Source organism: Furipterus horrens, unplaced genomic scaffold (genome assembly GCF_987537825.1).
Source record: "Furipterus horrens unplaced genomic scaffold, mFurHor1.1.pri manual_scaffold_1, whole genome shotgun sequence".
NCBI classification, from domain to species: domain Eukaryota; kingdom Metazoa; phylum Chordata; class Mammalia; order Chiroptera; family Furipteridae; genus Furipterus; species Furipterus horrens.
Genome location: NW_028327171.1, coordinates 33,097,256 through 33,124,786, shown reverse-complemented (window position 1 = coordinate 33,124,786; position 27,531 = coordinate 33,097,256). Strand labels below are relative to the sequence as shown.

The 27,531-nt window shown below is 37.8% G+C and overlaps 1 protein-coding gene across 1 annotated transcript; it reads left to right on the top strand.

Annotated features, from left to right (window-relative positions):
• The first annotated feature begins 659 nt into the window (after positions 1-659).
• LRRC34 (leucine rich repeat containing 34) lies at positions 660-27,531 on the top strand. Its single transcript, XM_090285952.1, has 12 exons — positions 660-804; positions 6,843-6,963; positions 7,984-8,102; positions 8,200-8,264; positions 9,243-9,326; positions 12,588-12,716; positions 14,948-15,043; positions 19,161-19,315; positions 19,901-20,056; positions 20,661-20,787; positions 22,619-22,804; positions 27,415-27,531. The coding sequence occupies exons 1-12, from the start codon at positions 660-662 to the stop codon at positions 27,529-27,531; spliced, it is 1,500 nt and encodes a 499-aa protein (XP_090142078.1).

Sequence of the window (27,531 nt, the reverse complement as noted above, 5' to 3'; positions counted from 1 at the left end):
CTCCCCAACCCTCTACAAGACTGATCCTTTTATGCTCCCTTAGCTCAGCGTCCTGTCCTATCTGCCCTATTCTATCCGAGCCCATGCTACCATCACCTCCTTCTGCACCTGGCCTCCGCAGGTATGTGCACACTTTGGGGAGGGGACTGTGTCATAATCATCTTTGTAGTCCAGGCCCAGCCCAACAGCAGTGCCCCCTAAACCTGGAAAAGGTCTCCCTGCAAGGCTGCTGGGAGCCCACCATCGGTGTGTCTTTAATCTCTAGGGGCAAGGAGAGTGATCTGGACGCAGACATGGCGACCAAGGAGCCTCCAGAGCATGGGCAGTCACTGCCTATCTAGTCAGGCCTCATGGTTCAGGTGAGTAATGGCTGCGGATCCCAGCCATCTGGACGTAGTGCGCCCTTCAGGGTCCTGCGGAATTCTGGTCCCACCCCGGGAACGCACAGCACCCTGGGGCCAGGCGCACAGACGCGGTTGTCATGACAACACTGCTGTTGCATCCCGCAGGGTCAGAGGAGCATGAGGCGCAGCGGGGAGAAGGCCACGGGGGCCAAGTCGCCGTTCCCCACTCCAGCCCCCGACTCGGAGCCCTACTACTCCGGCCATGGCCCAGGCCCTTGGTAGGGGTAAGAAATAGGGTATCCTTCATCGCCCGAAATGTGCAAGCAGGGAGAGAGCCCGAGCTGCGTGGTCGTACCAGCCCGTTACTGCGAGCAGGCTGCGGCCGGAAGCAGCGTGGTGGGAGGGTGCCCCGGGAACCCCAGCTCTGGCGGGAACTTCGGGGCACCTCCAAATGCGGGCGGTAGGGGAGCCCCAAGCCTCCGCGGCTAGTCCGGCCTTCGCACGATAGGCTGTCCTGAAAGAAGGTGTGTCTTTCCGTCTGTCACTTTGCTCTTAACAATCTCCGGGCCGGGTGACTGGGTGCTCTTCTTGGTCCCCTTTCTGTGCAAGCTCCAGAGAGCAGGGCCCAGGTGGGTAAGAGGCTCTTGAAACCGTTCTTACGTTGTACCTGTATGCCACCTACGTTTTGCTTATGCGTCCATGAATTATATCTAGCAGAGTAAGCACGCGCCCCTTTCCCCTCACAGTTTACATTTTGGATGCTTGTTTTAAAGCGTGTGCATGTACATTTGGAACTGTGCTAGAAGCCTTATGTGAGACAGGCATTGTTATGCTCTGACTTTAGCATAAAAAGGAAATTTAAGCTCGGAGAATTTAAGTAACTTTCAAATTAGATAGGCACCCAAATCTGACTGCTCTTGACCTTTGGATTTCCCAGTACTTGGCTGTTCCAGAATAGGAGGGCCAGAACCGCCTCCAAAATGAACTCTTTCTCTAGAAATATTAAAATATGCTGCTAAGCGAAAATTGTTTGGAATTCAATGCTTAGGCATGGATGAAAAATGAAATTTGCGTTAAATTCTTGACATTTTCCTGTGTGGCTGGTTACTCCTAGTTTTTGCTTTACAGTTTGAGGACTGATTTATTATTTTTCTTACACAGTATAGGAAATAAATTATTAGTGCCATTTAGTCCTGACACACATACTGCCTAGGTGAATTTTAAACAAAAGAGAGTAGCAGAAAATACTTTAAATCCATGATCAGTTAAATAAAGAAATATGCTTGTAATTTAAGATTTCTTCATTCACAAAAACATGAGTTGTAAGTCTGACACATTTCTTCATGGCCTGGGTGCGGTGCTGCCAGCTGAGGGCAGGCACTGATCCTCAGATCCTCAGGGCAATCCTGTCCAAATTTTAATATCAAGGAAGGTGGTAGCCAGAAGGGAGGAAAGAAATCCAGTGTGAACCCAGCTTCACCAAGTAAATCTGTGTGAGACCTACTTACTTTGTTTCCTGTCTAGGACATGAAGTAGCATTTTCTAGATTTCATGTGAACCGTGGTCATGCATGTCTGGGCAATGGAGCATTTTTTTTCCACCCCTCCAGGCTCAAAAACTTGATGAGTCTTTGTGTACCTGAGTGTTTTAAGTGTCCTGAGAAGTGGTGTGAGTTAGGGTCTGTTTAGTTTTCTCTAATTCAAACTTATTTGACCATAAAACCCATTGTAATTAGAACATCTTTGATCATCCTGTAAAAGATTAGTATTCTACAGAATATAGTTTAGGAAATAATGTGCTAAAATATTATTTAAATAGATGAAAATTTCCTAAAATAAGGGAAGGATTTCTTAGGTACATCCATCCACAAAACAGATGTTGACATTAAAATTTTTCAGAGGCTATCTAATGACTAGGGAAAACTCACAATATATTAACTGAAAATAAAAGGATATATAACTATATTTAAATGTTCCAGTTTTATTTAAAAATACATATTAAAGAAAACAATAGAGAGGAAATAGCCCCAGACCTCAATTGTGGTGGTTCTTTGGCAGTGAGATTGCTGATGAATGTTTATTTCTTTTAAAATAATTTTTAACATTTTCATTACAGCTGACATACAATATTATATTAGTTTCAGGTGTACAACCCAGTGATCAGTTATTTATGTAATTTACGAAGTGATCACCCAATGTTTCCAGTACCCACCTGGCATCATACATAGTTATTACAATATTATTGACTATATTCCCTATGCTATACTTAACATCCTCATGACTATTTTGTAACTATGGTTTGTGATTCTTAATCCCTTCACCTTTTTCACCCAGCCCCCCACCCACTTCCCCTCTGGCAACTGTCAAAATGTTCTCTGTATCTATAAGTCTGTTTCTGTTTTGTTTGTTCACTTATTTAGTTATTTAGATGCCTCATATAAGTGAAATCATACAGTATTTGCCTTTCTCTGTCTGACTTATTTTACTCAGCACAATACCCTATTGGTCCCTCCATGTTGTAGCAAATGGCAAGATTTTATTCTTTTTTATGGCCAAGTAATATTGCATTGTATATAAGTACTACTTCTTTTTCTATTCATCCATTGAAGGGCACTTAGTTTGCTTCCATATCTTGGCTATTTTACATAATGCTGCAGTGAACATACAAATGCATATGTCTTTTTGAATTAGTGTTTTGGGTTTCTTTGGAATAAATACCCAAAAGTGGAATTTCTGGGCCCTTCTTTGTCTCTTGTTATATAGCCTTTGATTAAAGTCTGTTTGTCTGATATAAGTATTGCTACCCCAGCTTATTTTTTATTTCTATTTTCACAAACTGTCTTTTTCCATTGCTTTACTTTCAGTCTGTCTGTGTGTCTTTTGAAGTGAATCTCTTATAGACAGCATATGTATGGGTCTTGTTTTCTTATCCATTGAGGTACCCTGTGTCTTTTGGTTGGAGCATTTAATCCATTTGTATTTAAAGTAGTTGTTGATAGATAAGTATTTATTGCCATTTTATTATTCATATTTTTTATTTTTCCTCCCTTCTTCTTAAAGAAGACCCTTTAACTTTTATTGTAATGCTGGCTTGGTGGCAATAAACTCCTTTGGCTCTCTATTGTCTGGGAAGCTCTTTATTTGTCCTTTGGATTTAAATGATAGCTTTGCTGGGTAGAGTAATCTTCGTTGTAGGTCTCTGCTTTTCATCACTTTGAATATTTCTTGCCAATCCCTTACGGCCTGCAAAGTTTCTGTTAAGATAAGCTGACAGTCTTATGGGAGCTCCCTTGTAAGCAACTTACTGCTTTTCTCTTAGTTCTTTTAAGATTCTCTGTCTTTAACCTTTGGCATTTTAATGATGATGTTTCTTGATGTGGGCCTCTTTGGGTTCATTTTGTTTGGGACTCTCTGTGCTTCCTGGACTTGTGTGTCTATTTCCTTCACCAAGTTAGGGTAGTTTCCAATTACTTTTTCAAATATGTTTTCAATTCTTTGTTTTCTCTCTCTTCTCCTTCTGATATCCCCATAATGTGAATGTTTCTATGCTTCATGTTGTTCCAGAGGCCCCTTAACCTATCTTTTTTTTTTTTTTTTTTAATTTCTTTTTGCTGTTCTGATTGGGTGTTTTCTACTACCTGACCTTCAAAATCACTGATTCAGTCCTCTGCTTCATCTAATCTACTGTTGATTCCTACTAGCAGATTCTTCATTTCAGTTATAGTATTCTTCATTTCTGACTGGTTCTCTTTTATGTTTTCTATCTACATTTTTATGTTTCCCATCTCTTTGTTGAAGTTCTCATTGAGCTGATCTATTCTTCCCTTAAGTTTGTTGAGCATCCTTATAACCAGTGTTTTGAATTCCACATCTAGTAGATTGCTTATCTCCATTTTATTTAGTTCTTTTTCTGGAGTTTTGTCCTGTTCTTTCATTTGGGACATGTTTCTTTGTCCCCTCATTTGGTTGTCTCCCTCTGTTTGGTTCTATGTATTAGGTAGGGCTGCTGTGTCTCCTTGTCTTGTTAAAGAGGTCTTATGTAATAGGTGTCCTGTGGAGCCCAGTGGTGCAGCCTCCCCAGTCACCTAAGAATGGTGCTTCAGATGTGCCCCCCACCCTGTGTGGGCAATGTGCACCCTCCTGTTGTGAGTTTTGATTGCAGCTGGCATGTCAGTGAGAGGGATTGACCCCTGGGCTGATTGGCTTTGAGGATCTGCTGCTGCTACAGCAGAGGAGCTGCTGTGCAGGGGCCAGTCCCATGGAACAGGACTCACTTCATTGGGGCTCTGATGTCTGCCAAGTCCACCTCTTGAGCGTGTGGCTTGAAGGGTGGTTGGGTGGTTCTCTTGCATGGTCTGAAGCTGTCCTGGGTGCGCTAGCTATGGGACCTCCCTGGAGGTGCAGTCCAAGGTCAGCTGCTGCCTGTTCCTTGCCCATGTGAGATATAAAGTGGTATGCAGATGGTTGCCACTTGTGCTGGGCTTGGGCAGTGCCTGGGAGAGTATAAGCTGCAAATTGAGCCTGGTTACCCCTAGTGCTGGGCTTGGCTCTGCTTAGTAAGAGTTAGGGGCACACTAAGGCCAGATGCTGCTTGTCTGGGTTTGTGGGGCTTTCAGAAATTTGAGGGAATTCCAAAGCATGAGCCAAAACAGGCCATCTGTATGGAAGGAAACCCCTCTTGAAGTGGGTTAGTTGGACCTGAAAATTAGGTGGGGCAAGGTCTCAAGGTGGGGTGAAAGGTGTTAGGTTGATGGGCACTCAGCTATGGCACTCTCCTAAGCCTTCAGAGGTAGGGCTCAGCAAAGGTACAGTACCTCTGTCAGGGAGAAAGCTGCCCCTCCAGCCCTCACCCTGAAGTCAGACTATTTGATTCCTCCTCATGCACCCTTGGTGCTTTTAGAGCTGCCATCCCAGAGTGAGTGAGTCTGTCAGCAAGGGCGTACAGGGGCCCTTTAAGAGGAATACCCGGGACCCCAGCAGTTCAGCTGCAATCTTTGCTGGTTTCCACAGACAGAAGTCATAGAGATTTCTCATTCTGGCACTGGAACCCTGCGCTGGGACCCCTTGCTCCTCACGGGGGACCTCTGTAACTGAGATATCCCTCTTGATTTTTTAACCATCACATGTGGGTGTGGAACCTGCCAGTTTGTGTCTCTGGGCCTCCTTCCAGTCTTGACATGGCTTCTGTATATCCTTAGTTACAGGACTTCTGTTCAATTAGATTTCAGGTGGTTCTCAATGATGGTAGTTCTGTAGTTTAGTTGTAATTTTGATGTGGCTGTGGCAGAAAGCACACAGAGTTTACCTACACTACCATCTTGACCAGAACTGCTTCTTTTTGATATTGAAATTTCCAAGTTGTCTGGTAAGTGTGGGTTATTAATTTCTTTTTAAAGCTTATTTTTAAAATTATAAGAATAGTTTACTTGCTTTTGATTTTAATATAAATGTTTCTTATCTTAAATTTTGTTTTGAAAATTTGTTTAGCATACTCTTTAGTTTGCACAGTGCAGAATCCACTCAGCAAAGGACATCTTTGAGATGTAGAGATTTAGGGAAGTGGCTCCTGAAAACACCAGCCTCGTTGAGTAATGAGATCCCTGAGCACAGACTTTTAAAAGAGATTTGACACAAAAGGTAGGACAGAAAACAAAGACATTTATAGGTAACTTGTACCCCAGAAGACCTGGACCTTGAAAAAATGTGCTTTTAAAGTAATATCCAAAACAATAAGACCATAAAGGAAAGCTGCAGGTATAACAGAGGAAGGAGGTCTCAACTACTGCTTTGTCTCTGTCTTCTTTACTAAGGACTGAACAGGGGGAAAAGCACCTTTAGAAAGAGGAACTGGAAGGCAGGGTAGATGAAGAGCTTCTTTCTGCAAGTCCGGCCTCAATATAGTGATAAGAAGAACTGATAGACCTACGTTCAAAGACGCCATCAACTTGCATGGTGTAGAGGGTATCCAAGAAGCCTAAGGGACTTGGGGATTTTTCAGAATCTCGTTTGTATTTGGATTCCCTGATAAAATTGTCTTTATTTGAAGCCATCATAAGAAACCTAGATTTACCTTAACCCAATAGAGCAGAGTGGAAGGAAGCTTTGGAGTCAGTTTGGGTCTGCACTCTGCCCTTATAAACTGCATGAGTTTGGACAAAATATTAAATTTCTCTGACATTATTTTCCTCAGCTGCCAGCCTTGTTACATACAGAGGCTAGTTCTCCTTTTATGTCACTGCCAAGTTAGTGACTGCCCACCCTCAGTGGCGCTTCTCTGGCCCTGGTCCTCCAGACAGCATTTTTATTCTCTCCTATTCCTAACGTCTATTTCTTTCCTCTTTCTCTGTTCTTAATTTGGTCTCCTTTTCTTCCCCACCCAACTCTATATACACATGCACACACATTCATATCTTTGAAAGATGTGTAATTTTTTTAGGGGGGATCCTGGGATAATTTATATGTGATGAAGGGTAATAATAATGCATTTATTTTTCAAAAGCTCCAGAACCTATTGGCAGTCTCCAGAAACATTATAATAAGCTTTGTGTGGAAAAGTCCCAGAAAATTAATCCTTTTATATTGCATATACTCCAAGGAGTGGATGAAGAAATTGAGAAAGGGTAAGAAAAGCAAATACTTGATTCTATTCATCTGTCTGAAAATCCTGGAATACTGAGTGAATTCAAAGCCACTTGCACATGCTTGGTAAAGTGGACATACCTCTTGGTTCAGAGAAGAAGTTGGCTAAGACTGTTAGCAGGGCTCGGAGGTAGTGGATGTGGTATTCGAGGAGCAGTGCTAGACCAGCATTCTCTCCATGTGGGCTCCAGATTGGTCCTTCACTCCTGTGAGCTTGGGTTATTTCTACAACTCATTGAAGTCTTCAGTGTTATTACATATAAAGTAGGGATACTTTTGTGGTGAGAGAGAACTTACTGGATTTAGTTTTTTTTTCTGTAAAATAAAAAGACATTTTTTATTATTACCAATAACTTTATTGATTGGGATATTTTGAGTATGTTGGCTATCTCCTGCTATTGGCTTCTAGTGGGTAGAGGCCAGGGATGCTGCTAAACATCTTCCAATGCATAAGACAGCCCCACAGCAAAGAATTACTTGGTCACAATGTAAATAGTAACAAAAAACTTTGCAAACCACTTTTGACATGTTCGATCAGCCACAGCACCTTCTCCATACACAAATCTTTTTTTGTGTTTCAGTTGCATTTTTACCTTTCTTGAAATAATAAAGCATACTGCGCCAGAAATGTTGCATATTTTCTTCCACCTTCAATATTAAAATGGCTGCACAAAAATTCACCAATTCTGATAAGTTTTTTTTAATGCACACTGATATAACAGCTGTCATAATACAATCTAACAAAATTGTTTCGAATGACATTAAAGACAACTAAGTACTACTAGAGCCATCATATGGAAAGAACTAAATGGACTGTTTGGCCAGCCCAGTAGGTTATATAGTATATATTAAAGTGCTTAGCAAAATCTGGAAAATTCATAGTTTTAAGTTACTTGGTATAAATTTATATTGCAGTACATAATATGGTTCAGATAAATGCTGCCCATGAAGAGAAAAATACTTTGATTTCTTTACTGAGTTTCTTACTTGTATTTTAACAGATTGGAAGGAATCACATTAAACATGGCTGGTAACAATCACTCAGTGCCAGTGGAAAGAGTAACAGGTGAAGATTTTGGGATTCTTTCCAGAATTTTAGAAAAGAATCCTTATATTAATGGTATGCCTCTTTAAGAATCATTACTCATGTTTTTATTTTCCTGATTTTAAGTATTCATTATTAGGAATATCAGCTTCTATTCATCTGTGTTCTTCAGGTTTGGATGTTAGATATAACCTCGTAAGTGATGTTGGTGCATTCTATGCTGCAAAACTGCTTCAGGTATTGTTTTACTATGAAATGTTATATGTCTTGTTTTTTCTTCCAGAGGCCAATTAAGAACCAGTCATTTCTTTGGAATGTGCAGGGTTTGAGCAGCTAAGCCTTCTAAATTAACCCTCTATTGCATATTCACTTTGGAGACACTGGAACTGAAGTGCTGCATTATGGTTGCAATTTATCTAAGAAAGACAGTGTGGTCCAACAATTAGAGAAGGTGCACTTTAAAAAAAAAAAAAAAAGAAGGCCTTGTTTCAACCTCAGAAGATCAGCAATATGTATTCGTCTCTATTTTCAGTTAAAATAAAAATGTTTAAAGCAGCATATATCATTTTTTGATTCTTTCCTTACATTGGCTTTTTAATTTTGCAACTACCTGTCCCAACTTCATGTTCTAAAAGTGCTTTTAATGAGTTAAAATGGCATACAATATAAGGGCAGAGTGAAGATTAAAAGATGAAGAAATGTTATTCTCAGCAATCACACATAAAAATGCTGCAAAATCATCAAAATGTTCTTAGTTCTTTTTACAGTGAAGTCGCTAAGTGTAATGGCACACACACACACACACACACACACACACACACAAAAAACACTTGTTTTGCAAAATGTCAAGTCCTGACTATGGTATATTTATAACACTTGAAATATGTTGAAAAACGTGTTTGTACATTTGGTCTCAGTAAAGCTGATAAGCAGGGCTCCTGAGTCATCTTTTACAAACTTGTACACTATGGTTAAATTCCATAGAGCACATCCATACTTTGAATCATTGGTCAAAACTAAAATTAGTCTTTTTCTTTCACTTATATTGCAATTATATTTATGTTTAAGTGAGAATAGTGATCTTTTTCACTTAATGGTAGTTTCATTTGCTAGACTTTCAGATTTTCTTTAGCAGTGAACACTCTCAAAGCAACTTATATATTATTGATTTATAATAATACATGTGTAATAGCATCTTTTCTCTTCTTATTATAGAGACAATACAATCTCATTTACTTAAACCTTATGTTTAATGATATTGGGCCCAAAGGTGGAGAACTGATTGCTAAAGCACTACATGTGAGTATTTAGGTACCTCAAACTAACACTGTATTTGGGAATTTTAACTTCTGATATCTTGGAATCAACAATCAAATGTTAATGTGGATTTAAATTATTTTAATATGATGGGAATATAAATATGTATTTTTACACTTCAGTTTACTAAAATGTGAACATTATATGAGCACTTTTGAACTCATTTAAAGAAATAGCTTAAAATATAATTCCCATACATAAAATTTACCCTTTTAAAGTGTTCAGTTCAGTGTTTGTTTTTTTGTTTCCATTATAGTCACAGAGTAGTGCCACTGTCGCCAGTGTCACTGCTTTCAGGACATTGTCATCCCAAGAAGTCCTGTGCCCATTAGCAATCCCTCTCCATGCTCTCTCCCCTACTCACCAGCCACTAATCTACTTTCCATCTATAGATTGCCTATTCTTTACATTTTATATAAATGAAATCATACAGTATGTGGCCTTTTGTGATTGCCTTAATGTTTTGAAGGTTCCTTCTTTTTATTGCCAAATAATATTCCATTGTATGGGTATATCACATTTTGTTCATCCATCTGTTGATGGACATTTGGGTTTCCATTTTGTCTCTAATGAAAAATGTTACTATGAATATTTGCACACATTTTGTGTGCACATGTGTTTTTTTTTAATGTTTTTTATTGATTATATTGTTACAATAGTTCCAATTTTCTCCCTTTTACTCCCCTCTACCCAGCATCTCCCTCCCCCAGCAATCCCCCACCCAAGTCCATACCCATGGTTCGTAAAAAATAACTATCCCTCCCTCTCAGATATTAAGACCCTTTGTAATCTTGTAAAGGACAATGGGCGAAGGTCTCAAGCTCCTGTAGCTGCTTCAAGCTGGACATGGTCATTGTCCTACCTACCCTTGGGTCCAGAAATCCCTAATAAGAGTCGGGGTGTGGAGGGGAGGGTGGCCTTCCCACATGGGGAAGGATCGTGCAGACTCCAGGTCAGTTGGCTGTGTTTTTATTTTTCGTGAGTATATACCTAGGAGAGGAATTGCTGGATCATTTGGTAACTGTTTAATATTTTGAGGAACTGCCAAACTGTTTTCCAACGTGGCTGTCCCTTTTTACAATTTCACCACCAATCTATGAATGTTCCAGTTTCTCCACATCCTCACCAGCATTCGTCATTATCTTTTTGATTTTAGCCCTCCTAGTGAGTATGAATAGGTTTTGTGGTTGTTTTGACTTACATTTCTCTAATAAATAGTGATATTGAGCATATTTACATGTATTACATGTGCTTTTTAGCCATTTGTGTATCTTTTTTGGAGAAATGTTTATTTAAATTCTTTGCCCGTTTTAAAATTGAATTATTTGTGCTTTTGAGCTGTAAGAGTTCTTTATATATTCTGGATACAAGTCCCTTGTCAAATAAATATTTTGCAAATATTTTTCATTCTGTAGCTTGCCTTTTCACTTCCTTCACAGGGTTCTTTGAAGCACAAAATTTTTAAATTTTGATAAAGTTTATCTATTTTTTCTCATGTTGTTTGTACTTTTGGTGTTATATCTAGGAAGGCTTTGCCTAACTCAGTAACAAAGATTTATAGTTATCTTCTCACAAGTTTATGTTTTAGCTTTTTAAATTTAGTTCTTTGATCCATTTTGAGTTGATTTTTGTATGTGGTTTGAGCTAGAAGTCCTACTTCATTCTTTTGCCTGTTGATATATCCAGTTGTTCCAATGCAATTTGTTAAGACTATTCTTCCCTCACTGAATTTTCTTGACACCCTTGTTGAAAATCAGTTGATTATAAACGTGAGGGTTTATTTCTGTACTCTCTATTCTATTCTTTTAATCTATATGCCTATCCTTGTGCCAATCCCGCATTGTCATGACTACTATAGTATTGTAGTAAGTTCTGAAGTCAAGAAGTGTGAGTTCTTTGTTCCTTTTTCAAGACCATATTGGCTCTTCTGGGTCTCTTGCATTTCCATATGAATTTTAAGGTCAGTTTGTCAATTTGTCAATTTCTGCAAGAAAAGCAGTTGGGTTTTGAGAAAAATTGTTTTAAAAGTTTAGATCAATTTGGGGAATATTGCCATCTTAATGACATTAAGTCTTCTGATCCATGAATGTGGGATGTTCCCATTTATTTAGGTCTTCTTTAATTTCTTTCAATAATGCTTTGTAGTTTCCAATGAGCAAGTCTTGCCCTTCTTTTGTTAAATTTATTCCTAATATTTTATTCTTTTTGATGCTATTGTAAATGGAATTTTCTTAATTTCAGCTTTGAATTGGGTATAGAAATATGATTGATTTTTATATATTGATCTTGTGTCCTGCAGTCTTGCTGAGCTCATTTATTCTAATAGGTTTTTTTGTGTGTGTGTATGTGTGTGCACATGTGTGTGTGTATATTCCTTAGGATTTTCTATTGATAAGATCATGTCATATGCAAACAGAGAAACTTTACTTCTATTCCAATTTGGATGTCTTTGTCATTTCTTTTTCTTGCCTAATGGTCCTGTCTAGAACCTTCAGTACAATGTTAAATAGAGTTGATAAGTAGGTTTATTTGCCTTCTTCCTGCTCTTAGGGGAGTTTGAATTAGTTTTAAAGATAATTATGTGCACTTACACATCCTGATATTTATAGTTATTCATTAGGACAATAAAATGTCTGTAATTTTCTTTGTGAAAGATTTATCCAAAAAGTGAAATGAGAGAGAGAATTAAACTTTGCAAATGTCTGAGAACTATATTTTTTAAAGTAATACAGTGAAGTGATTGCTTAATGGGCACAGTGTCTCTCTGGGAGTGATGAAAATGTTTGGAAACCGGCTAAAGATGAAGGCTGCACAATACTGGGACTATGCTAAAAGCCAGTGAATTCTTCACTTTTAAATGGTTAATTTTGTGTTACATGAATTTCACCCCAATTTTTTAAAAAAGTGGTATAATTTTCTTAGAAGTTAAACCTTTTGATTTTCCAATGAAAGGAGAGTTTATTAAAAGTCTGCTTCACTTATGGGTCCCTGTTTGGCATCTGTTTCCTGAGCATTCTTTCTGCTACACAATTAAACTAGATTTTGACCTATTATGGAAAACTGCATGTTACCTTTAAGAAATATATGCTATCTCCATGAAAAATTTATGAGCCCAAAAAGAAGAAGGACTCATAGACCTGTGTGGTGATTTTGGGGGGATGGAGGTATAAGGGGACTAAAATGGTAATAGAAAAAATACAGTTAAAAAAAACTTAACAAAGGTTTGATTGTTTTCCATTTCAGAAGAATACAACTCTGAAATACCTAAGAATGACTGGAAACAAGGTTGAAAATAAAGGTGGAATGTGTTTTGCTGCAATGCTACAGATTAATTTATCCATAGAGAAGTTAGATCTGGGTGACTGTGATCTGGTGAGTAAATTGGTTATGAGAAAATCACCCAAGTAATGGATCATTTTCCCTGGAAGCAAGTGTAGAGACCAGCTAAATGACACTATTACAAATAATTAGGCTTGCCCCTAATGTCTAGTATCAGAGAATATCAGAGAAAAACTTCTTTCCTCTTTATTCTCCTCCTCCTTCTTCCTTTTTTTTTAAACCTAGGCATAATAGTGCTTAATAAAATGATTGTAGTGTATAATATTATAGAAGAATTCCCAGTATAATGAAAATCTTACTAAACTTCTATCCATAACCACTTAGTCTGTATGGTATTTTAAAAGACAGTGTTCAGTTTAATTAAACAAATACTACTTTATTACTGTAATATAAATTTTTACTTCTGAAAACATTTGGAAGTGAATAGTTATATTGTAGCATAAAAACCTAAAATGATGATGATAAAAGCTGCTCTGGACCTTCATCTGGCCTGATGAGAAGACTGTGTTTTTTGCATGTCTTCAAATTCCAGGCTTCATTTTGTCAACATGCTTTCAAATGAGACATTGAAGCCTAATGTTGAGAACCTGTTGTAGCTATTAATGAAAATCACTGGAACATGAAAACAGTAAGATGGTCCAGGAAACTTTGGGATGATAGGATCTGGGGCTTTAAAAAGTAGTAGATGCAGTCAGTATGGCTCTGGGAAAGCATCAATTCAATATATATCTTCTACACATACCAGTCACAACTCTAGATTCTAAGGGTACAAGAATGCATTGGATATGATCTCTGCCCTTATAAAGCCCATATTTAGTTGGGAAAATATCAATAAGCAGAGAAAATGCTATGAAGATGGCCAGGTACTCTTGATAATGGGCTGGAGGTAATTTGCATAATCGGATCCTTGCCTAAGACCCGAGGAAGTAATACTTAAGAGTCAGGAAGGATGAAAAACACCTGCCTGGAGAGGGTCTCTGGCAGAACATCCCAGGCAAGGGGTCCAATACACAGACTCTGATAGTGCTTCTCCAAGTGTGGTATAGGTACTATTACTGATACAGACTGAGGTAATTTTAATACTCATGTACATATTTTGCAGATGCTTTTGTTTATTTCAACGGGTTGTGGTTTTCCATTTGTGGTAGTGATACAGGGTTTTAAAATGAAGTGAAAAAGTGAGTTGATTTCATGGAAAAGTATTAGGTAAATAGTAAAACTGATGTTCAGATACAGCAAAAATCAGGAGGGAGGTACATGAATGATGAAATATCCAGTCTGGCAGGTTTTAAGAACTGAAAAGCCAGTGGCTGGACAGAGGGAGTTAAAACAGCGCCTCACAGTGAGGGTGGAGAGGTTCAGAGGCCAGTTTCAGCAGTGGCTGTGTGGGCTGTGGGTGTGGGCCATGGGAAGGGGAGGGGATTTTGTAAATGCAAGGCGTGCAAAGGCCTTAAGTTGAGGGGTGACATGATCTGATTGATGCTTTCAAAAAATCATCTTGGTTTCTCTGTGGGGAATTAGAGGGTGTCAAGAGGAAGCCTACTGACCACTTAGGAAGTGAGTGCAGGAGTCCACGTGGGAGATGAGGACTGGGGGTCGGGTTGTGGCCACAGAGATGGACTAATTGATACCTTTTTTAGAGGCAGAATCTGTAAGACTTACTGATTAACTGGATGGGAGGGCAGCAGGAGGGTGGAGCGAGAGGAGACACAGGTTTCATGGCATAACCACTGGGTAGGCGTGGGGTTCCATCACTGAGATGGGGGACAATCAGGCCCACCTAGTAAGGTCAAGAGGGAGGCCCGTGCGAGTGGTGACAATGCCATTAGTAACTCTTCCCCGCCACACACACACATACACACACACACACTTAAAAGTATGAGTATGAATGCAGAGGAACACTGCCACAAGGATGTGTGTCCTCAGTAGTATGGAGCCCCGGCTGAGATCCGTATGTGTATGTGTGTCTGAGGTCTGCATCATATAGAACCTGAGAAGCAGACCTGCAGGCAAACACCCTAGGAAAAGGATACTGAAACTCCCCATGCATGTTGTCAATAGGTGTCAGGGCAAGGAGAAAACAGCGTAACAATTCATTTCTAAATTTGGTCAACTTAGAATTCAAGGAGCAGGAAATGCCTAAACTTTTTAAAACTACGATTTCAATTTATTAGATTCCAGATTACTAATCTTGAAATATTTACTTATAGGGAAATTAATTTATATGCTTTGTCAGTTTTTTTAATGAATTTACCTGTTTTTAGGGAATGCAAAGTGTGATAGCATTTGCTACAGTTCTGACTCAAAACCAAACAATTAAAGGAATAAACCTAAACCGACCTATACTGTATGGTGAACAGGTATGTGTTCAAAATGATAGTAGTTGATATTACCACATGTGAATAAAATGAAGGTACTACTTACTAAATGTTACGTCAAGGTTCACAAATGTATTGTATTTTTAGAATTGTAAACTGTTTACAAAAAAACTTTAAAGGAAAATTATTAATTCTGGATAAGAGTTTTAAAACTAAATGTTTTAGAGGTTGCTTATTTAAATAGTAACATGCCATTTTTTCCCCTCTCATAAACTCAAATTCTCAATGAGTAAACTTGTGAGAGGCAAAGTAGTAACAACTAAAGAGTAAAAGATTTAAAAAATTTAAAGGCTAGATTATAAGCTAGGTGTGAACTGTTCTTGTTATATTGAAATAATGAATAATAATTGCAAAATGTATGTGAATGGTAGTCCAGGAAGTCTGGACTTGATCCTTTGGCAAGCTGCATGCTGGAGACAGAAAGATGAAGAAAAATGTGGTTCCTACTTTCAAAGTTTCTCCTTGCTCCTTAACATTCTTGTAGGTGGCTTTCCTCTCGTATCAGTTGTGAAAAGCTAGGGAACAAGAACTCATTGCACTTTTGATCTAAACAAAAACAGATTATCTACTAAAATGTTCAAAGTACTTTATATTGTCTTTAAGTTATCTACCCCACTGTTCCCCATTAGTATGAGTCACTGAGAATTAATCATATTTTTAAAGTATTTTTCATATTCACAAGTGTTTTTGCCTTCTTTGCCTACATAGATCTCTCCCTTTGAATTATCTTTGCCCTTTTCTGTATCAAAATTTCTGGAATTATGCATGTTAATTGCTTCATGTACATAGATCTAATCTGTTCAACAAGTCATCCAGAATCCTCACATACAAGCAACTTTTCTTTAAAGACCAGCAAAATACCTGGCTCAAAGTAAGAATTCAGAGAATTGCTTCATTCGTGATTCATTCACTTAAGTATTTGAATGCAACCCTAAACCAGACACAGTGCTGAGTGCTGGAGATAAGAAGTCAAACAAAGCACATAGCTGTTTATCTTCAAAGAGCTTTCCATCTACGGGGAGTGAGATCAAGTTTGGAGGGTGATATGCTCAGGGTGCCTTGGGAGCAGGGGAAAGGGGCACAATACAGGGGGACAAGAGGTGGCTGGGAAGGTTCTCAGATTGAGGACATGACAGATATGAAGGCTAAACATTTTCTGGATTAAAGCCCTAAGGAAATAAATACGTTAAACCATATGAAATCACATTAGAAGCACAATTACTCTTTTAAATATATCGAGTGGTGTCATCCATTATGCCCAAATCTACCCGAGAAGAGTTAATACAAGCCCAGGGCTTTCTCAGAATCAGGCCCTTGCTCTCAGTCTGGGGCTTCTGGAAAGTTTGCTAAACTCTAGCCTGCTTTCTCTTTTTCTACAAGATGGCCTCCACCCTCTCTATCACTGAGTATTCTCTGAAATAGCTTGTGGAATAGAATCCTCTTGTGCTTCCTCATGCTTTGCGGTTCCGAAATGTAAGCCTACAAACTTATTCTATTTAAAGGTTTTATGGTTCATTATTTGGGGAGCTTGGAAAGCTATCAATGCCAGGTGCCACCCTAGACATAGTAAGTCACAAACTCAGTGAAGGGGGCTAAACACACAAAAAACCCTTTACTATTTCTGACACTACTTCTTTCTTTTAAACTTCTTGACCTAAAAATGCAATCAAGTTGTAAAACTCAAATATATTTTGAGTATGTCCTCCATTCCAGGTACCATACAGAGCAGTACTGGATTTCCTAAGTGATCAGTTTGCATTTGTTAAGATCACAGACTACAGCTTCCCCTTGAGTATATATTTTCATTGTCAAAGCAATAACTTAAACCAGATATAGGATTATAGAGTACTGAACAGTAATAAATGCTTTGTAGTTTTCTATAGAACTCATTTTGTGTAGGTACTTTAATTCTGTGTAGGAAGTATAATTTCACCTATTTTACAGAAAAGGAAACAGATGAAATAACATGCTCAGTCATATAGCTAATAAAAGGTAAAGCTAGCATTCAGTTTTATTATAGAGCTCATGTACTATCTGCTATTGCTGTGTGGTTTCATTTAACTTTTAAAATTTGTCTTATGTACTTTCTGGGGGTCTATCCAGAAAGTATCAACCATGTACGATGAAAAATAGAGGAATTTATTGAAGATTATACAAGATACAAGAAACACTGTACGTCAGACAATGATGCTTCAAAGTCCCCTTCAAAGCACGCACCTTGGGACCTCACACAGTTCTCCCAATCACCATCAGTTTCCCCACCATATTTTTCTGAATATCATCGATAGTCTGAAATCTCTTCCCTTTCAATGCTGATTTTAGTTTTGGGAAAAGCCAGAAGTCGCAGGGCGCCAAATCTGGGCTGTAGGGGCTGAATCACTTGGGTGATCTGATGTTTTGCAAGGAACACTGCACTTGACATGATGCATGAGCAGGCATGTTGTCATAATGAAGCTGCCAGTCACCTGTTGCCCATAGCTGTGGCCTTCTGAATTATTTGAATAGTTTCCGCAGAGGAATGTTCAGGCTTAAGGCAAAATCTGGTGTAGATTGGTTGCTCTACTCACTCAAGTCATTTTGAATGCAATGGCCACACATGCTCACTCAATATCATCTCCTGCCTCCACTGACTAGTACAGTGAAGTCATTGTTCACACATGCCCATTCCAGTCCACTCTCCCTGGCTGCCAGGTTACATCAATATTGTGCAAACTGCTCTCCTTATATTAACAATGGCTGGACTTTTTCCAGGCAGACCTATATATGATTATCTATATTTATGATCAGTATTTCCAGTGACTCTCTTACTACAAATACAACAATCAAGCAAGAAAGAGGACCATAAAATACTTTGGCCCATTCATTTAAAAACACATTTTGATTTTGTTAAAATTTTGAAGTGCTTGGTATTCAAATACTCATTGAGGTTACATACCTTTTGCCTGGAAGCAGCTAGATTTGGGGATTAAATAAAAGTCTTCCAGTGACCAGAAAACTAGAGTAAACATACTTAGACATTTGGGATGATTTTTATAAAAGGGAGGAGTCAGATATATCAATTGGTTAAAATGAGTGTATTTTAAAATAGAATCGAGACTGGGAAATATTTTTGTATTTTGTCTAATATGAAGCATGGAAGTTAAGAACAAATTTAGGAACTTATGGAAGGTCAAGAATGGTTTAGAGATTCTTGAGAACAGCAGTAAGAGAGAGCTTATAAACTCAATATATCATGGGAGCAATTGTTTTGATTTTTTCCCTTCTGAAATAATTATTTTTCATAACTATGATGATTTTTTTTTTAATTTTGGTTTTTCAATTACAGTTGTCCCCTTTTCCCCTAATTTCTCTCCCCCACCCATCCCACCCCCTCTCCCGCAATCATATCCCTCCCCGTTGTCCATGTCCATGAGTCTTTTATGCAGGTTCTTTGACTAAACCCTTCCCTTACTTATCCCCCTTCTCTCCCTCCCCCCTCCCCCCTATTGACTGCTATTCTGCTCTTTGTTCTATTTAGTTCCTTTGTTTGTGTTGTTCTTTAGTTTCCTGTATTAGGTGATATCATATGGTATTTTTCTTTCTTTGCCTGGCTTATTTCACTAAGCATAATTCTCTCCAGTTCCATCCATGTTGTTGCAAATGGCAGGAGTTCCTTCTTTCTTTCTGCTACATAGTATTCCATTGTGTAGATGTACCACAGTTTTTTGATCCACTCATCTACAGATGGGCACTTAGGTTGTTTCCAGCACTTAGCTATTGTAAACAGTGCTGCAATGAACATAGGGGTGCATGAGTTCTTTTGAATATGATGATTTTTAACTGGCCTTTACACCCCTTAGTCACTGCATTTTACAAGTGCCTGCTGCCTGTTTCAAAGACAGTAAAGATATCATTTGTGGCAAAGATGGTAAAAATGACCATTTATGGCAAAAATGGCTTTAAAAAAAAAAGCCAGGCCAAACAAAATGCAAATTATGGACTAAGTCTTAACTGAAATAATCTTTTTAAAAAGCTAATTTAAATAACTTAGCATATGTTCAGAATAAACATGTACTACTTCAAAATTATACTTTAGAAAAACAATTTTATCGATTTTTAGGAAGAGTCTACAGTTCACCTAGGCCACATGTTAAAAGAAAACCACTGCCTTGTTGAACTATACATGAGTAAGCATAATGTAAGAAACTGTGGTCTAAAACAGTTGTGTGACGCCCTGTATCAGAACAAAAGCCTGCGCTACCTTGATGTCAGCTGGTAGGTGACAATTTATACAATAAGTAATTCAGAAGTTAAGTGATGGGAATAATCTGTAAATATTCATAGTATATAGATTATTTTATTCCAGATGTTAGAAAACACAACCACTGTTGTCAAGTTTTTATCCTAAGCTTTAGAATTTAGTTTATACTGATATTAATCACCTAATATCTCCAGTGAGCAACTTAATTATGTAAACCATAATGGAAGTAACATTTTATCACAAATTTTTGTTAGTTTTGGAAATTAAAACAAATCTTTACTAAATTAGGAAGTACTGTTTACCTATCTATCTATCTATTTATTTATTTATTGGAAGGGAAAGAGAAAGAGAGGGAGAGAAACATTAATGTGAGGAACACTGATTGGTTGCCTCTCATACATGCCCCAACCAGAGACCCAACCTGCAACCTGGGCATGTGCCCTGATCAGGAATTGAACCAGCAACCTTTCAGTTTGCAGGACGGTGTCCAACAACTGAGCCATGCCAGTCAGGGCATTATATAAGTTTTTAAGCATGTTATCCTTATGAATAAAATACTTCATATTTTCAAAAATAACTACATATTTGTCCTTTCCCAGCAATAAAATAACTCGTGATGGAATCGTGTTTTTGGCTGATGTACTGAAAAGCAATACCACCTTGGAAGTAATAGATCTTTCTTTTAACAGAATAGAAAATGTAGGAGCAAAGAAACTCAGTGACACTCTTGCTTCACACAACAGGAGTCTTAAAGCGTTAGTATGGTTTTATATTTCATCAAAATAACATAAAAACTTAAATGTAATTTCAAACCACTTTAAGATTCATGATAAAATATGTAAACTCATTTTCGAAACTGACATAGTAAATTTGTAGTAAATATTTCAATTTATTCAATTTTTTCAAAAGTATTCTTAAAAATTAGATAGTTTGATTCTAGTTGTGATTGCTTAAAATTAATGAGAAAATTCTTATTGCTTATATAATTTATCCTGAATTCTGTCAGAAGAATCATAATCATTTATATTGATCGACTAACAATGAAGAACGAGTGTCAAAGAAAATCTTACTGGGGTGACTTTATCTTTAAAAATATATCTGTAATCCACTGAATAATATAAAAACAATTTCCAAATTGTAACTAGTCCTACTAGGTACATGAAGCATATAATTAGGAAACAAAGTTTCTTGGATATTAGGAATTACATGGTCAGTAATTTGAGTACTACATTAAACAATTTAAGAATAAGGCTAAAACATTACAGAGTAACCTGTTTGTAATAAATGTTTTTGCTAACGTATGCATTCTCTTTTTATGGAAATATTGGTTTCCAGAGTTATTACTTTGCTTTTCCATAGGTTGTCAGTAGTCAGCAACAGCATAGAGGGAGAAGGACTTGTTGCCCTTTCACAGTCAATGAAAACAAACCCCACACTCTGTAATATCTACATCTGGGGAAACAGATTTGATGAAGCTACATGTATGGTAAGTTTTTTTTTCTTGACTGAAGTTTATTTCCCGGGGTATTCTCTACAACATCAGGCATTATAATTATTTACATTGTTTACAAGTGCATTAGCAATGATTGCAAAGTAGAGTGACACACTACAGTTTTGATAAATTTTAACATTAACTCCTAAAAATTAGCTACTGGAAATTTGGTGGTTGAAATAGCAAAAGATATCAAACTACATATGAATATGAAGATTATACACTGGAAGCTGAGTTTAGAACTAATAATGAGAAGCTAAAACAGAAAGCAGCTAGACCTTTAAATCTTTTACTGTCTAAAGTTTTGCCCTTCTCTATAATTGCAATCTTATTGACAAAACAGTTTAACCTATTTGTATGACACCCTTACACAGATATCAATGGTTCATAAGAGATAATATAAGGTAATTTCTACAATGAAGAAATAATTAGGCAGCCATCCAGGTCATCATCTAATACTATGGGGATTATCTCTCCTGGCCTAAATCTGTAATTAGCTTCAGCAGATTCATGAACTCCACATAGTTCTATGACAAAATCTGTGCTTGTTTACTTTTCTGAGAAATGATTTCCTCTCTATCATCAGATCTTCAAGGACATATACAATAGCCCCCCACCTAAACTCCTCATTTAAGAACCTCTGTGGGACTTGAAAATTTTGACAATGGGATCTTTGATCCAAAATAATTGATAACAGAGAATTGTTACAAAATAATAATTTCATTGTGTAAAATTAAATACATAAAAATCTTCAACACCAGGAAGACAGACAATCCAATTTAAAAATGGGCAAAAGACCTGAACAGACACTTCTCCAAGGAGGACATACAGAGGGCCCATGGACATATGAAAGAATGCTCAACATCACTAGCCATCAGAGAGATGCAAATTAAAGCCACAATGAGATACCACCTCACACCAGTCAGAATGGCCATCATTAACAAATCAACAAACAACAAGTGCTGGGGAGGATGTGGAGAAATGGGAACCCTGGTGCACTGTTGGGAATGGAGACTGGTGCAGCCACTATGGAAAACAGTATGGAATTTCCTCAAAAAACTATAAATGGAACTGCCTTTGGATCCAGTGATTCCACTGCTGGGATTATACCCAAAGAATCCTGAAATACCAATTCAGAAGAATCTATGCACCCCTATGTTCATAGCAGCGCTATTTACAATAGCCAAGTGCTGGAAACAGCCTAAGTGCCCATCAGCAAATGAGTGGATCAAAAAATTGATACCTTTACACAATGGAATACTATGTGGCAGGAAGAAGGAAGGAACTCCTACCTTTTGCAATAACATAGGTGGAACTGGAGAGTATTATGTTTAGTGAAATAAGCCAGGCAGCGAAATACAAATACCATATGATCTCGCCTAATAAAGGAACCTAATGAATAAAACAAACAAATGAGCAAAATATTATAGAACCAGAAGCATATAAACAGAAAGCAGACTGACAGTTACCAGAGGGGAGGGGGAAGAGGAGAGGAGGGGAAAGGAGGGGAAGGACCTAGTCAAGAAACTAATATAAATGGCCCACGGACATGAACAACAGGGTGGGGACTGACTGTGGGGGAAGGGGGGTGGTGGGCAGGACAGGGGAGAGCAATGGGAGTGGGGAAATTGGGACAACTACAATAGAACAACAATTTTTTAAAAATAACAAAAACCTAACCAAAGTACCTGGAAAATATTAAAATTCATCAATGTTATTCAGAGTATTTATTATAAACTTCAAATTAGTACAACTGATTTAAGCATTGTAAAATGAATACACTACTTTCTTAATAATACAGTTTTTCGTTTCTTAAAAATCTTAGGCATATTCAGACTTAATTCAAATGGACCGTCTGAAACCAGACAATACAGATGTGGAGCCATTTGTGGCTGACGGTCGTGTGCATCTTGCAGAAGTCTCCAATGGCCTTAAAAAGCACTATTACTGGACACCAGCTTATGGAGAAGCTTGCAGCCTCTCATCTAATGCAGGTTTTAGTCTTGTACCAGTAGGTAAACAGTTATGAAAAACAGCTCTTAAATAATGTTCATACATTTGTCTTATTACATTCACAGGTTAGTATTTTATTGCCTATTAAATTTCTTTCACAAATTTGAACAAGTTACTTTTGTCAATTATGTAAAGATATATTAAACTTTGTATAACTATCCATTATAAAAAACTGAGTAGTGTAATTTTTAAAAGAGATTTGACAAAATAGATAATAAAATTTAACCCTGGAGGAAAAAAATCAAGGAACTAAACTATTTTTAGAAAGAAAAATATAAATAAGCAGTAGGAAAGTCACTATAGGTCTGCTAACTGAAAGTTGTTATGAAGTAGCAAATGGTTTCAGGTAGCAGGTTCTTAGAGAATTCCAGTGGGTGTAGAGTTTGAAGAAGTATTTTATATGTCCTATTAAGGTATTACAGATGGGTGTTGATACATTCTCACAAACATAGGCAAATATATATAAACATATACAAATATATATAAAAGTATCTTTCCAAACAAGTTAGCACTGCCAGTGAGTTTTTTTAAAGTATATTTTATTATGTTGTTACAGTAGTCCCGACTTTTTCCCCTTTGCTCCCCTCTGCCCAGTACCCCCCTTCCCTCCAGCAATTCCACCCCCGTTAGTTCATGTCCATGGGTCATGCATATAAGTTCTTTGGCTTCACCCTTTCCTATAGTATTCTTAACTTCCCCCTGTCTATTTTTGTACCAACAAATTATGCTTCTTAATCCCTGCACCATTTCCCCATTTCTCCCCCTTCCCCCTCCCAGGTGATAACCCTCCAGATGATCCCCATACCTATGATTCTGTTCCTATTCTGGTTTGCTTAGTGGGATTTTGTTCTTATTTTTTAGATTCAGTTGTTTATAGTTGTGAGTTTGTTGTCATTTTAATGTTCATAATTTTGATCTTTTTCTTAAGTAAGTCCCTTTGACATTTCATATAATAATAGCTTGGTGATGATGAGCTCCTTTAGCTTTACCTCGTCTAGGAAGCACTTTCTCTGCCCTTCCATTCTAAATGATAGCTTTGCTGGATAGAGTAATCTTGGTTGTAAGTCCTTGCTTTTCATCGCCTTGAATACTTTTTACCAGTCCCTTCTTGCCTGCAAAGTTTCTTTTGAGAAATCAACTGATAGTCTTATAGGCACCCCTTTGTATGTAACGCTCTGCTTTTCTCTTGCTGCTTTTAAGATTCTCTCTTTATCTTGAACCTTTGGCATTTTAATTATGATGTGTCTTGGTGTGGTCCTTTATGGGTCTAGCTTGTTTGGGACTCTGTGCTTTTTGGGCTTGCATGTCTGTTCCCTTCGCCAAATTTGTGGAGTTTTCCTTCATTATTTTTCACCTTAAGTTTTCAATTTCTTGCTTTTCCACTTCTCCTCTGGCACCCCTATGATTCAGATGTTGGCACGTTTAAAGTTGTCTCAGAGGTTCCTAAGCCTCTCTTCATTTCTTTCAATTCTTATTTCCTCATTCTGTACTGGTCGACTGTTTTTTTCTTCCTTATGTTCCAAATCATTGATTTGAACCCTGGTTTTCTTCCCTTCACCATTGGTTTTGTGTAGATTTTCATTTAGCATAGTCTTCACTTCTTCCCTTATGTGTTTGCTGTACTTAAGCATATCTGTCAAGCCTGTGAGCATCTTTATCACCAGTGTTTTGAACTCTGCACCTGTTGTGTTGACTATCTCCTCGTTGCTTAGTTCTCCCACTGGAACCTTGATCCATTCCCCCTTTTGGGCCATACTTCTCTGTCTCCTGATCTTGACAGGCTCCTGTGTTTGTTTGCCTCTGTGTCTTAGGTAGAGCAGTCACACCTGTTATATCGTAAGGGGCAAAGCCTTAGGTATTCATTAGTACAGGGTGACCCGTTTCACCACATTGTGGCGCTGTGTGTGTGGGAGGGGTCTGAGAGGAAACAATGCCACTTGCTCAGCACTTGCCCCCTTTCCAGGCACTTCTCCCTCTCTGTATGGGATTAGCGCTTCTCTAGCTTGCCCTGGCCATCGTTCCCAGAGTGGGTGGATCTGCGGACGTTCTAGGACTATAGGGACCCTTTAAACAAGCAGACTCTGCTGAGAGACCAGCAGTTTCTTCCTCTGCCCCAACCCCCACCAGTTTGCACAGTCAAAAGCAATGAGGCTTTATTTTCCCTAGTGTTGGGACTGTGAGCTGTGTGGTCTGGTGTGGTGCTGGGAGCACTCCCCAGGTGTCCCTCCTGACTTTTTAAAACATGTGACTGCGCTTTCCACTGGCCTGCTACTGCCGCTGCTCCTGCTGTCACCACACCGTGTCCTCTTCACCCTGGCTCTGCCCCTCCTACCTGTCTGGATGAGTATTTCTTCCTTTTATCTTTGTTGGACTTCCATGCAGCTTGAGTTTCTAGAACTTCTGGTTGTCTCTAGTTTTGAGGTACTTATATTCCTTCTTAGTTGTGGAGGGAGACGCAGCGTGTCTGTCTAGGCCTCAATCTTGGTTGGAAGTCCTAAGATAGTTCTTTCTTTTGGAGGATGCCAGTAACATTTAAAATGTGATGGTAAATAATGACTGTTGCCTGTGGCCAATCTTGTTTTCAAATTAAGATTCCTATGAAGAGGCAATTGACACTACTGTCCTTTGATTAGAGACCTATATTCACAAGTTGATTAATTCATACATACGATGAGGCTACTTAATCTGAATGATTACATCTTAAGACAAAGTATAAAAAGTATGTGAACAATTTTTAAAAGGTACTTTGAGGTTCTGCAATCTAAAAGAAAATAACAGTCTATCTCTAAATGTTGAGAAAGGACGTGGAATAAAGGCGGTGGTCAACCTTATAGTTATCAAAGTTTTGATGTTCATTTAAAGTATTGTGAATTCAAGTCATAGCTGTAGTCTAAAAATTTAACAACAACAAAAAAACATATCTGCCACTGTCCATTCCTTTAGTAGGTTAAACAATTAAGATAAATATCCCCTACTCACTATTTCATTATTTTTAAAGTTTAATGGGTCTTTCCTTATATTCAGCACCTTTCCATACTCCCTGGGAAGGGGGTGCTGCAGAAGGGGGCAAGGATGGTGGTGGTGGTTATAAAATGGGAAGAACATTTGAATAAATTGTATCAGGCATTATTTTCATTTAATGTTAGAGTCACTGAGCCAGAAAAGACCTAAATACCTTAACAAATTCATTCTCATGCTTGCAGAGAGATAAACTGGAATCATCCAGGAGAGATGGCTGATATCAGCTTGAGTCTGTGCTGAAAGACAAAATCTTAAAACATCTGCAACTGGTTGAAAATATACACTCAATAGTTCATGTAACAGAACATGTGAAATGGATTTTGAGGTTTTTTAAAAAGATAAATATTGTTTATATATTAAAAATCACTAGCATATCTGGTGATGGAATTTTAGATATGACCTTCCACTGATAAAAAAAAGAATCCACATTGAATAATTTCTGTCAATAAATGTTTACAATGGAATAAAGCTGTATAGATCACAAGATATATCCTGACACTTATACTGATTTTATGCTTTGTTATTAAGTTTTATCAAACCTTAAGTGGCAATATTCTTCTCTATATGTTTCAAAGCTTTTCTTTCCATTTTAAGATCTCATGTCTGCAGATATAAAAACTAGTTGGTTTTTTTACAAAGTTCTTTCACATTATTACATGCTGAATATATCTAGAACTAAATATCTGTATCTAAAAAGCTGTATGTCCCAAGAAAGTCAAAGTGTCTCTGTAATAATTAATACAATAGGAATTGAATACACATTTTTAATCAAATTTGAAAAACTGCAGACTTCAATAGGTCCAATAAAACCATGCTATAGGAAAAAATATGAACATTTTAAACAACTGTCATTACATTTGGAAAACATTAAGCTGGTGAGGAAATGTTACTCCTAGCAATTAAAGATTCCACAAACTTAAGCTTCAGTGACAATACAACAAACTTCTTATACTTGAAAAATATGTCCAGAGTTAGCATAGTCTGTCAAACTATAGATACTAAATTAGCATTTTTTTAAAGTGTGAAGCATCAAAATCACCAGTGGCAAATGTTTAAAATACAGATTATTAGAGTCAGACCTACTGAGTCAACATTTCTAGGCAGTCTGTGGAATCCGTATTTTTACAATCCAGGTTACCAATTATCTCACTATAGTCAAATTTTTGGTTTTTAAAAAATATATGTATACCTCTTTTAAATGGAAGGATAACAATCATGCAGAAAAGTACAAAAATCTTCAGTGAATAGCTAGATGAATTACCACAAAGCTAGCCACCCGTGTTAATCCACAAACTTCCCTGAAGCTCCTCCCACCCTCTTCCAATAGACAGCCACTATCCTGACTTTTGCATTTCCAAATTTTATATAAATGGAACCAAGCAGTGCATATGTTTTTGTGTGACTTCTTTTGTTCAACATCAGTGATTCATTTGTTGTTTAATGTAGCCATAGTCCATCTTTTATTGCTTTGAAATACTCTATAATATGCTGGGTAGTAGAGGAGCCTACAGCATTCTGGAAAGATAGCCTCTCAGGCTAGGACAGTCACATCAAAGTAAACCTTAGTAATGTGGTTTGCCTTTCCAGGCCTCTTTCTGTTCCTGTGTGCTACTGTGGGGTCCCACAGGTTCCCATATTCTCTCCCCCAAGAGGAGACTCAGGAGACAGAGTTGCAGAAGTTTATATCTAACAGAACCAAGGTGA